The sequence below is a fragment of the Rattus norvegicus genome, chromosome 1 (assembly GCF_036323735.1).
Source record: "Rattus norvegicus strain BN/NHsdMcwi chromosome 1, GRCr8, whole genome shotgun sequence".
Lineage (NCBI taxonomy): Eukaryota > Metazoa > Chordata > Mammalia > Rodentia > Muridae > Rattus > Rattus norvegicus.
In genome coordinates, this window is record NC_086019.1 from 234,259,756 (window position 1) to 234,272,876 (window position 13,121).

Here is a 13,121-nt window from a genome sequence, read left to right on the forward strand (position 1 = left end):
CTGACCTTTGTGTCCTATCATGATTCCTGTCTCTGAATGCTAGCACTGTTTCCTATTCTTTCATGCTTATATTCTTAGAAAGTCTATAATGAAGTGTCTGTGTTAAAGGTGAGGCCCTGGAGAAAATCTGCAGGTTAAATAAACATTGCCCTGACTTCTTTCAAATTACTACCCCTTTAAGGCGCCTCTCTAATCTGAGTTTGATGAGTGTAACCTCCGCAGTATTCAGGGAGCTCAGGGTCCTTGCAGGTCAAACACTAGTCTGGCATGTACAAGTCACTTTGTGAGGGTAATTGCACCTAGTCCAATGAGTTTCACGTTCAGTCATAGAATTGAGCTTCATGCATTGCCGTGGCGAGCCCTGGAGCTGCCAAGCATTTCCCTCGCAAATCTACACTTTGCTTCCCAAGAGAGTCGTGGTCTCCTGTCCAATTACCACCAAATTATAACCTTGGTATTTTTGGCAGGAATTTAAATCACTATGGATACCTTATCATCAATAGCATGCAGGGTTGCTAGGCTGAGATTCTGATCCTAGCAGAAACATTTAAAAAAAAAACTAAAAATTATTAAGATGGTATTCCTAATGTTTATTTAAAAGACTGAAAAGGAAAGGAACCATGTAGAGTGTCTTTGGTTTGTTTCTTTTTTGATAGTGCCTTAATATCCATTATGCCTTGCCCATGTAGCTGATGTATATTCTCAGCTAGTCATGTGATTTGGGCTGCCATGCAATAGGTTGGCTTAGGTATAACCCTGCCTTCCAAAATGAAATACCCAATACCAGCTTAAGCCTTTGAACACTGTCCCTTTAAGCGTCAGTTGTGGGTCTCATCTCAAATTAGTTTCTAGCCTTCTACTGTTTTCTTGGTCCTTTATTTCTGCTCTTCGACATAGTATGGCTGCATCTTATTTTATAGTGTGAAACTGTTTTGTCGTATTCCAGAAATGTTCTCAATGTAACAGCACTATAGCTTTTCAATTAGAAAGCTAAAGTTAATCATCGAAGATGAATATGTTTGATCTGGTGATGAGAGTCTTGCATATTTTTTAAAAGTGCTGATGTACTTTCAATGGGGCATCCATCCTCCCTCTAACAGGCAACATTACATGTAGCGCGGATGAGTTCACTTGCTCCAGTGGCCGCTGTGTCTCCAGGAACTTTGTGTGCAATGGACAGGATGACTGTGACGATGGCAGTGATGAGCTGGACTGTGCTCCACCGACCTGCGGTGCCCACGAGTTCCAGTGCAGCACCTCCTCCTGCATCCCGCTCAGCTGGGTGTGTGACGATGACGCAGACTGTTCCGACCAATCAGACGAGTCTCTTGAGCAGTGTGGCCGTCAGCCTGTGATACACACCAAATGTCCCACCAGTGAGATCCAGTGTGGCTCTGGCGAGTGCATTCACAAAAAATGGCGGTGTGACGGAGACCCGGACTGCAAGGACGGCAGCGACGAGGTCAACTGTCGTAAGTAACTTCCCTGTTCTCTTCCACTTGCCGACCGGAAGCCATTTGGCTGGCTTAATTCCATCGTTGTTACCTCCTTTCATAGCTTCTCGAACCTGCAGACCTGACCAGTTTGAATGTGAGGACGGTAGCTGTATCCATGGCAGCAGACAATGCAACGGCATCCGAGACTGTGTTGACGGCTCTGATGAAGTCAACTGCAAAAACGGTGAGGTTCTTTCTCTCCATCGTGTTCACTTAGGCCATTGGCTGCTCCGGTCAGACCAACAGGGGAACTTTTCTCTTGTGTTTGGTTTTATAGTCAATCAGTGCCTGGGCCCTGGAAAGTTTAAGTGCAGAAGTGGGGAATGCATAGACATCACCAAAGTATGTGACCAGGAACAGGACTGCAGAGACTGGAGCGACGAGCCCCTGAAGGAGTGCCGTAAGTGAGGGGCTTGCTCCCGGACAGAGCCGGGAGTTTCCATTCAGCCCATCAGAGCTAATGCTATTTGGACCCTGCTTAGTGCCCTAGTGAACTCGGAATAAGCTACATTTTAATAGTTAAGCTTGAAGAGAAAGTGTTACAAAATGGAATTCTATCCGGTGACAAACTAACTTAGGGTTTAGGAACCCTTTAAGATAGCTGAAAAACCTGAGTAAATCCTTCATAACTATCATCCAGCCTGAAATGTATATCTACAAAACAAATAATCTAATCTTAGAAAAGTCATCACCAATAGCCTGAGATTGAATATGAATAAGACGACTATCAATTAAGAATAAAATGTCATACTAATTTCAACTCTGGGTTTACCAAACAGAAAACAGAATGAGCACCATGAAGTTGGGAGGGAGACATTTGTGCCGCATCCTCTGAGAGCTGGGTGGGGTGCAGAGTGGTGGAAATGATCAAAATACGTTGTGTCTGTATATGGAAGTCTCAAAGGGATAAATCTAAAATATTATATTAAAAACAAAAAGTAAGCTATCAGATGACTTTGCTACCCTTTCATTCCAGATATCAACGAATGCTTGGTCAATAACGGTGGCTGTTCCCATATCTGCAAAGACCTAGTTATAGGTTATGAATGTGACTGTGCAGCTGGGTTTGAACTGATAGACAGGAAAACCTGTGGAGGTGAGTGGAAGCAAAGAGCCTGGCCCCTGGAGGACACGGGAAAGGGCAACATACATCTAGTAAGGCAGAGGAAGAACAAGACTAATTCTAATTTCCCTCCTAGATATTGATGAATGCCAAAATCCGGGGATCTGCAGTCAAATTTGTATCAACTTAAAAGGCGGTTACAAATGTGAATGTAGTCGTGGCTATCAAATGGATCTTGCCACTGGCGTGTGCAAGGCAGTAGGTAAATGGACTTGGGCTGGTGTTGCTCTGGTACCTTTTTGAGTTACTGATTCTAAAAGGTACAGTCGGTGACTGCAGCAGTCAACCTACACATAAAGTCACACCCCAGAGCAATGCTAGTAAACTGCTAGTGTAGCGGGATAGCTTGAAGTAAACCATCTTCCCACGCATCTGCCTTGGTCCTTCCTTTTGCATAGGATACTATGAATATTCACCACATTTTCTTCCTTTCTGCTTCTAAAACTGAGCACAATTCAAACAAGTAACATGTTTATCAGCTACCCTACTTTTGAATGCTGCAACCCCAAGACTGCTTTCCTAAGCAGGGTGAAAGTACTTGCAAGGTCCCAGGGGGCTGAAACTCCAGGCCGGATACTACTGAGATGTTTAGCATTATCTTTAGCAGTGGTCCTCTGTGAAGAGGAGGTGACTTAGAGGATGTTGCCTTATAGCAAACCTAAATCAACCTGGCTTATGTCTTATAGGCAAAGAGCCAAGTCTGATCTTCACTAATCGGAGAGACATCAGGAAGATTGGACTAGAGAGGAAGGAATACATCCAACTTGTAGAACAACTAAGAAACACGGTGGCTCTCGATGCTGACATTGCAGCTCAGAAGCTATTTTGGGCTGATCTAAGCCAAAAGGCCATCTTCAGGTAACTCCCACTTGCATTCTGTGCATAGATCACTGTTATTAGGCCTGTAGAAAGAATTGGAGTAGGGGTGGGTCTTCTCTTGTCTCTAGCTCCATTCTACCATCTACTTAGCAGGGAGTTTCAGATATAACACTGGCTTTTCAGCTATTAAATGGCCATGTGCTGTTACTTTGATGATTGATCATGATGTAAAATTTGACTATGCCTACATATGACATCAGAGTACCTCTTATTTCCTCCCCTTTTGTAGTTGTGGACTGACTTTTCTCGCTACAAAAGAAATGATGGCAACAGCTTTTCCTCAGTGGAAACCTTAGACCAGGGGTGATGGCTACTGAGTTGAATATCTCTCTTCTAATTTTGCTGGGCTCTGAGCTTGTATAGAGAGTTCACATCCACAATTAGATAAGCCACAGTATTACTAATTTCCCATCCCCAAGCAACACGCCTTAATAATTTCATTGCTGTGTGATGGGATTCCTAGAGTCCTTGAACATTTTGTAAGCAAAACGTCCATTCTCCAGGGCCCAATGGTGACAACTTTTAAATTTCTTGTGACCTATTCTGTTTCAGTGCCTCAATTGATGACAAGGTTGGTAGACATTTTAAAATGATCGACAATGTCTATAATCCTGCAGCCATTGCTGTTGATTGGGTGTACAAGACCATCTACTGGACTGATGCGGCTTCTAAGACTATTTCAGTAGCTACTCTAGACGGAACCAAGAGGAAGTTCCTGTTTAACTCTGATTTGCGAGAGCCTGCCTCCATAGCTGTGGATCCGTTGTCTGGGTTTGTATTCTATGTTTTCTTCCACTTAGCCTTTCGGGTGCTAGTAACATAGGTCAGGAGATTTTCTCATAAAGAGCTTTTCTCATAAAGAGCTCACTCATTGTAAGAGTGCCCAAGAACAGAATTAACTGGTTCAAGACATCAAAGACAGTGTTCATTGCCCAGTCCCTCCCACTTTTCTTCCTTAGTTAATTCTTCCCTGATCTCATGTCTCATGTCTCTGCCCCTGCCCCACCCCCACCTCCCACAATTCATCTTTATAAAACCTAGGATCTGCAAATAGGAGAAAAGATGTGATATTTCTTGTTGGCATCTTTCTATATTTAATATGATCACCTACAGTTACCCTTATTTTCCAGAAAATGTTATAAAATTTTCTTCTTCTCCTTCTCCTCCTCCTCCTCCTCCTCCTCCTCCTCCTTCTTCTTCTTCTTCTTTTTCCTCTCCTTCTCCTCCTCCTCCTCCTCCTTTTTCTTCTTCTTCCCTTTCTTCTTCTTCTCTCTGTTTCTGCTTCTTCTAATTCATCTTCTACTTCATTCTTTTTCTTCTCCTCTTCCTCCTCTATGGCTAGATAAAATTCAATTGTGTACATGATAAATTTTAATGAAAATATTCTCTTGAAACGAATCATGATACATAGTGAATGTATACTAATAGAAAAAATGCTGAGAGTGACAAAATATGGAGCAGGCCTGAGCTGTCATAGGCCATCTCAATCTCATTCCTTCTGACCCCGCTGTTTGGTAGTTTTAGCAATGCTTTAGATTTCATGTAGCACAAACACCAAAAGCTGTGTCTGAACACTTTGTCTACCCAGCTTCTGGGGAAGAACACTTTATTGGCTTAGTTAGCTCTGGGTGTTCAAATCTAGGACTTCCAGGAAATACTGGGATTTGCATAACTCTGTCCCCTCCAGTCATCTATATAAAAATGTAAATTATGTAAAAGTTCAATTGAGAAGAACAAACGTTTGCCAAAAGGTTTCACTGAGGCAGGCTGCTTAGAAAGCAGTTGGCTGCAATGATCACAGTTGGTCCCTATGAAGTGTCATTAGAACATAATCCCTAAACTCGTCCTGTACAGATTATGGGAAAATGTGCCTTTGAAAAGGAAATGGAATTTTGGGCTGATAGTTACATATCAACCCAGACTAACATGGTTATGGCTTGGAAACTATATCATTGCCTCCTACAGTCCTGAAGAGTAGACCTGGAGCCTTGTACCTGATAGGCCAAATATTCTACCACTGAACTGTGCTTCCAACCCTTGTGAATTCCAACTGTTAAGTTTAATTTACTCAAAACATAATTAGAGCCTTAAGCATCAGCATTTATCTCAAGAGCCACAAGCTTAAGAGTGTTCTGCTCATTCTTTAATCTTTTGTTCTAAAGTACAAATTTATTCCTTCTAATCCATTAAAGCACTTTTCTGACTTCACTCTTCCCAGCTTTGTTTACTGGTCAGACTGGGGTGAGCCAGCTAAAATAGAAAAAGCAGGAATGAATGGATTTGATAGACGTCCACTGGTGACAGAGGACATCCAATGGCCTAATGGAATTACCCTCGGTATGTATGTCCATCCCCCTCACAAACTAGTTAACTGCCTTCATAGCTTTTAAATGCATGCCCATTACAAATTTGAAATGATTCTTCTATTTCTACCTATAGCAGAAACTTTGGGAGAGAGTAGCTAAACAAACATGCCAGACTTAACAAATTATGGGTGCCAGGATAGTTGGCTTGTCATCTAATTGGTCTAATATGGTGAGGGAACCTTAGATCTTTGGACTTTTCATATGGAACACTGCAAGCATGGTGCCCTTGCCTTCCCTGGGTGGTAACTTATAACTGTTTCCTTCTGCATTATCTGGAAATAAATACAAAATACAAGCCTTCTCTGTCTTAGGTTGCATCTTGTGAGTCAATGACTTTGAGAGTCTTAGAAATCTCATTGGCACCTACAGAGGGAATGCAGACACATGTTCTCTTGGTGACCTCACAATTATTGTTGTGACCTCATTAAGAACTTCTGGTAGAGAAGAAACCATAAAATAGAAAGGCTTCATTGGGAGTTTTAAATAGAAGCTGGAACAGCTATAGCTCATATCCTGTTTTCCTGCCTAGACCTTGTCAAAAGCCGCCTCTACTGGCTGGATTCCAAGTTGCACATGCTCTCTAGTGTGGACCTGAATGGTCAAGATCGTAGGATAGTGCTCAAGTCTCTGGAGTTCCTAGCTCATCCTCTTGCACTCACCATATTTGAGGTAAGACTCCTTCCTCACATGATGTAGACACTTTTGGAACAGTTCTATGAGAAGAGGAAGGGGCAGTAGCCAACTGAAAAACCTTTATCTAAAGCCTGGTATACATTACACACTAAGTCTTTAAGGCTTGGTATACATTAGACACTAAATCCAAAGAACTTGTTTCTCTTACCTTTTGTCCTCCATGTTCCAGAGAATCACTCAGAGACCTTGCCCCACTAAATGGCAAGTAAATCATGATAATCTTAGCCCTTGATTTGTGTCAGCCTTGGGTCTGCGTGCTAATTGTAAGGTTCTGTTTTAGGATCGTGTCTACTGGATAGATGGAGAAAATGAAGCAGTGTATGGTGCCAATAAATTCACTGGGTCAGAGCTGGCCACTCTAGTGAACAATCTCAATGATGCCCAAGACATCATTATCTACCATGAACTCGTCCAGCCTTCAGGTAACATGAAGATGCCCACTCCTTAATGAACATGCTAAAGGAATAGTATGGTCCAGAACTTACTATTTACTGGCTCCTTAGCAACTCAACTCCCTTTAAAACATAACTTTTGTCCTCTTGAACCCTAGGTCCAATTCCACACTTGATGCCTAATATCTCTTTTCAGCCATCTTAAAGAAATGGCTTCAGAGTCAACTCTTAGCTCCTTCCAAGCCCTAGTGGCTTGGCCTCATCTCTACATCGTATGGGTCTTCCTTGCTAGGCCTGTTATACCAGTTTCCATGGTTACCTTCAGGCCACAGGTACTCCTCATGACTAGTTTTCTGGGTTTGCTATAGCAAAATAGCACAAATTGGGTGCCTTAAACAATAGAAATTTACTATCTCACAATCTGGAAATTAAGAGTATAAAGTCAAGGTGTTGGTAAGTGGGTTCCTTTTGGAGACTTGAGGGAAGGCTCTCTCCCTCTCTTCTTGACTAGAAGATGGCCATTTCTCCATAGCATCTATACATATCTTCTTTTGATACATGCTTATACCCATAGTTCATCTTCTGTCAAGGACACTAGACACTTGGGGTTAAGATCTAAGCCTAATCACCTCATTTTGACTCGAATACCTCTGTCAATACGGTATCTGCAACTAAGATCACATTCTAAGATAGTCAGTTAGGAATTCAATGTGAAAATTTTATGGAAGGACACAACTTAATCTGTAACACCTTTTCTCCACCACGACACATCCTTTATAGGATTTAACATATCTAGTTATGTTTTATTTTGCCCAGAACACCAGCTTATCTATCTAATGAGACCTTCACACCTCTCTGAGGCTGAGTTCCCTTATACTTTGTAGGAGTAAATCAGTATATAAAGCCAGAAAATTGTGATTTGTCTCCTCCTCCTGAGTCTTGGCTCTGATCTTTGAATAAACAGTGTGAGAAAGGCCTGGTCTCTCAACTCCCTTCACAATTATCCATGGAAGACATAACTCTTACTCTACTTCCAAAGAAGCCTTTGAATCAGGTATCTTTAGAGTGTACTCATAATACATTGATTGATATCCGTCCAACACCAGTGATACCCATTCTTCATTGATGTTAGTCTCATTTAAAGAACAGATAGAGTAGACAAATGTAAGTTCCACAGAGACTATAGGTAGTTAACACTACAGTGCCTATTTTAAAGGACTTTCCTTCCCAACTAGGTAAAAACTGGTGTGAGGAAGATATGGAGAATGGAGGATGTGAATATCTCTGCCTGCCAGCACCACAGATCAATGATCACTCTCCAAAATATACCTGTTCCTGTCCCAATGGGTACAATCTTGAAGAAAATGGACGCGAGTGTCAAAGTAAGGCTTTCAGCATTCCAACCACAAGCAAGACATAGAACGAGCATTATGGGACACCACCTATAGCTTGCCTGGATTTTAGAGACTGTTGTAGCTGACGTTTGAAACTGATTTCAGAAGAGGTGATTAGGTATTATGGTTGTATGACAGGCATTCATTCTATCAGTGCTTTGGGGCTCAGTTGTGACCCATCTCAGCATCAGTTGAGTTTAGAGGGGACAGAAGTGCTAACTTGTACCCATTAATACCCCCTGAGCTAGCCAACTTTTAGCTAATTAAAGTCTTCCATAGAGGGCAGAACAAATATACTGAAAGCACTTGAGGAAGGAGGCTATGGTTCTAGGACACTTACTGGCCTCAGAAGACGACACACGTTTAAACTCACGGATAGTCTGAACTTGAATTTTAGTAGTTTGTTCTCAGCTTTTGATTAAGCAGCAAACTGAACTTGCTGATTGTAAGCAAGGAACTCACATAGTTATATCTTAATTAGCCTCATTATGTAGCATCATAATAAGTACTTACACAGTTTTCTAAGAAAATAGGTACAAGAACCCCAGGTGTGCATAGCACACTAGAATAGATTTGAGAACATTTATGGACATTTCGGGAGCTTGGGGCTCTGTGGAGAGGAATCCATTTGTCTGAATATTTCTAAGTTGTCAAATTTCACACCCTGCCCAATGTTTCCTATGTTTCTGGATTTTTGCACAAAGCTGGCTATTTCTCTCCATTCTGACACGTCCACTTTGCAAGGTAATTCTGCAGTGGGATGTCTTCTTTTACCTGGAGTTAAAAATAACCTTGCAGCATGACCTCTCTGGACTACACAGTCAGCCACTCAGGAACCTTGGCCTTAACCAGGTTCTTGGTTTTTATAATCCAGGTACTTCAACTCCTGTGACTTACAGTGAGACAAAAGATGTCAACACAACAGACATCCTACGAACTAGTGGACTTGTTCCTGGAGGTATTGGGTCCAGCATTGCAAACTGTTAATCTCAACTAACTGCCGCTTAAATAATCGATCAGCCTTTAACTACTGGTTCGGCCCCAACTGGCTACTTGTGCCTAAAATCCAAAGATTTAGACCCTGCATATCCTGGATTTCTCATGACTTATTTAAACCTATCAGTTTAATGTAACTCAAATAATTCTAAGCCAATGTTTTTCTGATATCTAATTGTAGTGGATACTAGAAATCAATATTATGCACAAAGGTATGAGGACCTCTACCTAATCATTGGAAGTCTAAGTCTTAATTCAAATCTTTATAGACTGATTTCTTCTATGTCCTTGTAGGGATCAATGTGACCACAGCAGTATCAGAAGTCAGTGTTCCCCCAAAAGGGACTTCAGCTGCCTGGGCCATCCTTCCTCTCTGTAAGTAAATTTGCTTCTCATATAGATTTTATGGACAGTTTTAGTTCCTGTACAGCCACCTTCCAGTGGTCTCTTAGACTGTCATAACACATAAGACACTGAATTCCATTCCCTCCCTCACCTACCTGGTACCTACTCTTCAGTGTCACCTTTCCCTTCATAGTGAATATCCATCAATTGTCTACAAGGCCTTATGGTGTGGTGAACTTGTTAACCTTGCTTATCCCTGTTTAGAGGAAGTCTCTTTAATAAGAGTTTCATTCTAGTCCCATTTATTGTATATAGTCATTCACAAGGAGGAGGAGAGCAAAGGGACAAATGCTTTTTCAATGAGCTGTAGAATTCACGAAGGGTAAATTAAAAGTAATTATTTTTGAACTCAGGGAAAAGAATCTCTAAAGCCTCTTTCAGTCATGTAAATTTGAAGGTACCTTGCTTTAATGTCTCCCTTGACCTAGCTTACTGGTTGACCTAATACACAGAACCACCTGATGTAGCACTGTGTAGACTTCTGTAATTTTTTTGCAGTTGGCCTAGGGTTGGGACTCAGAACTCTATACTTTCCTGGATGCACTTCCCTCATCCCACCCTCCAGTGCAAAGATTCACACAACCACTGAGCTGAATTTATTTCAAAACTGTCTAACCTATAGTCAAACTTCTAGCTATCCAAGTTCCCTTAAACATGGAACTCTTGTTAGTGTTAATTACCATAGGCCCATAAACATTAGACTTCACTTAGTCGCCTCTTTTTTTTTTTTTAAATCAGTGCTCTTAGTGATGGCAGCAGTAGGTGGCTACTTGATGTGGAGGAATTGGCAACATAAAAACATGAAAAGCATGAACTTTGACAATCCCGTGTACTTGAAGACCACTGAAGAGGACCTCTCAATAGACATTGGTAGACATAGCGCTTCTGTAGGACACACATACCCAGCAGTAAGTATGCTTCATTTGTATTCACTGATTTGACATCAGTTGCTTCAAAGGAGACTAGAGCCACTAGCTATGGCTACCTGGGCTGGGAAGGATCATTAAGCCCCAGACATTTTATCCACTGACTGCATGTTAAATACTAAATGTCTGGCCCACTAGACCAATCAGTTTATAAGCATCTCACCCACAGAGGAAGAGGAAGTAAGTCCTACTTGACCTTATTTTAGATTCTATTAGTGACATGTGAACCATGTATGAACCAACTAGCTCATTTTTAAACTTCAATTCCTTCCATACTGGATAACTAAATCAGTGTGGACATATGAGAATTGTGGATAGGAGAGTTGACTGGAAGTCGATAGCTTGAGTAAGATTCACTTAGCCAAAAGTAATAAGTGCTTTCCTTGGAGAGGTGCTCCATTCCACCCTGGAGAGACAGCTTTCTACAAAGCCAACAACAACGATCACTCGTTCTTCCACTAAAACCCAAGTACTTATTTGTCCTCTACTTCTAAATGAGGGACAGGGTCCTTGCATGCTGTTCAGTGGAATAGTGTTCAGTTCATATTGTACATCTTTTCACATTTGTCTTTAAGATTTATAGTCCTTAAAGAGAATCAGTCAAGGTTTTTTTTCCTACCAAGTAGGTACAGGTTAAATATCCCTTTTTAAAGTACTTGGTACCAGAAGTGTTCAGACTTGTAGATTTTTTTTAAAGGAGGACATGGATTTTGAAGTGTTTGCAGTCATAAAAAGTTTGAATACAAAGTCCATTTGTTTCATCTATTCTTATATACATACATAGAACCTCCAGTACTTTACAGAATATTTTGATGTATGTTCATTTTGACCACAACCAATAACATAAGGTTGGACGTGGAGTTTTCCTTTCATAGTGTCACGGTGATACTCAGAAATTTTCAGACTTGGGAGCCCCTTTTGGGTTTCAGATTTCAGCTTGGGGACACAAACAACAATGTATATGTCTGACCTCCAAGTCTTTCTGTCTTTTAATGGCCAACTCAAAAGGAAAGTCCACTTTGTAGAGTTGCTAACACTAGCCAACAAGCTCACCAGAACCTTCTTCCTTCTCCACAGATCTCAGTTGTAAGCACAGATGATGATTTGGCTTGAGTTCTGAACAAGTCTTGCTCTATGAGGTCTACACCCATAACACCCTACTCCGGAATGGTAACAGAGCCAGCGCTGAAGTTTCTTTTCTTCCTCCCATCTGGAAGAACATCAAGATATCTTTTCGTGGATCAAGCTTGTGTACTTGATCATTTTTATATTACTTTTGTAAATATTCTTGGCCACGTTCTACTTCAGCTTTGGATGTGGTTACCAAGTATCTGTAACCCTTGAATCCCTAGACAGTATTGCCATCTCTGGCCAAATATGCACTTTCCCTAGAAAGCCATATTCCAGCAATGAACCTTGTGCTATAGTGACTCCCACCTGTACATATACTGTATAGGCCACCTGTACATATCCCAGAGAACAATCACTATTCTTAAGCACTTTGAAGATATTTCTATGTAAATTATTGTAAACTTTTTCAATGGTTGGGACAATGGCAATAGGATAAAACGGGTTACTAAGATGAAATTGCCAAAAATAAATTTGTAACTAATTTTGTACGGATGAATGAAACCTTTGACCTCTGTAGAGGTTTGCAAAGACTGAATTCAAACTACTGTACATTTTTTTTCAAGTGCTAAAAAAAAATTAAACCAAGCAGCTTAACCACGGTTTTGATTATTCCTCTAAGATGAGCTTCTGGGAACAGTAGTGCCAAGTGTCCTAGACATCCAAGCTATAGTTAGTTCTTAATGTTGTATACCTAAGCCCATAATTGAGCTAGTATCTTCTACAACCAAGAACTAGCTAAACAATTAAGTACCATTTAATATTTGTTCCCCCAAATATTTCACTTCCTTCCTTCTTTCCTTCCTTCCCTTCTTCCTTTGCTGGCCTCAAGCTTGCAATGCTCCTGTCTCAGCCTCTCAACTTCTAGAATTACATGACTGCAGCACTACACCAAGTCCATGTACTTTTTATTTTGTAGATGACACTGTCTTCCCAGAATTCCTTTTGCTGACAGATTTCTTTTTTCTTGCTTTTTTTCCCCCACAACTATCTAGAAACTCATGCCAAGATTTTCATGAGGTTTCTTGCTTTGTTGTCCATGTTCTTTTATTATTTGTAGGTCAAAGTCAAGTGCCTTCTATGGCATGGGAAAGGGCTTTATTGTTATAAGAGTCTGGCCTGTTTTAACTGTGAAGATGGGTAGGAAGGATACTAGGCAATGTCATTGAACAATCTAAGTTGTGGTTCTTACCCTGTCCCAGGAACAGCAACATGGTCTGCTAGGAACTTAACAGAAATGAGGATTCTTGGTCCTCACCCCAAACCTACTTAATCAGAAACCCTAGTAATACAGACCAGGAAACCGTTCTCACAAATTCTTCA

The 13,121-nt window shown here is 41.1% G+C and overlaps 1 protein-coding gene and 1 long non-coding RNA gene across 10 annotated transcripts in view; one reads left to right on the forward strand and one right to left on the reverse strand.

Annotated features, from left to right (window-relative positions):
* The window catches only part of Vldlr (very low density lipoprotein receptor), a 32,382-nt gene extending 19,987 nt beyond the window's left edge, over nt 1–12,395 (forward strand). For 6 of the 9 annotated variants that reach the window (XM_006231197.4, XM_039102103.2, XM_063282122.1 and 3 more), the window contains 15 exons: nt 1,101–1,472; nt 1,558–1,680; nt 1,774–1,896; nt 2,473–2,592; nt 2,696–2,821; nt 3,306–3,477; nt 4,051–4,269; nt 5,717–5,835; nt 6,394–6,533; nt 6,838–6,979; nt 8,185–8,331; nt 9,218–9,301; nt 9,634–9,714; nt 10,483–10,652; nt 11,748–12,395. In XM_006231197.4, the coding sequence (XP_006231259.1) occupies nt 1,101–1,472; nt 1,558–1,680; nt 1,774–1,896; nt 2,473–2,592; nt 2,696–2,821; nt 3,306–3,477; nt 4,051–4,269; nt 5,717–5,835; nt 6,394–6,533; nt 6,838–6,979; nt 8,185–8,331; nt 9,218–9,301; nt 9,634–9,714; nt 10,483–10,652; nt 11,748–11,783 (2,174 nt within the window). In that variant the 3' untranslated portion in view covers nt 11,784–12,395. The remainder of the gene's footprint in view (nt 1–1,100; nt 1,473–1,557; nt 1,681–1,773; nt 1,897–2,472; nt 2,593–2,695; nt 2,822–3,305; nt 3,478–4,050; nt 4,270–5,716; nt 5,836–6,393; nt 6,534–6,837; nt 6,980–8,184; nt 8,332–9,217; nt 9,302–9,633; nt 9,715–10,482; nt 10,653–11,747) is intronic. The other 3 variants (XM_063282143.1, XM_063282154.1, XM_017588830.3) reach the window with 1 other exon arrangement.
* Nucleotides 4,569–6,844, reverse strand: LOC134485215 (uncharacterized). Its single transcript, XR_010063223.1, has 2 exons — nt 6,706–6,844; nt 4,569–4,836 (listed from the first exon to the last, which is right to left on the reverse strand). It is a non-coding gene; the product is annotated as an uncharacterized LOC134485215 (long non-coding RNA).
* Nucleotides 12,396–13,121: the final 726 nt, after the last annotated feature.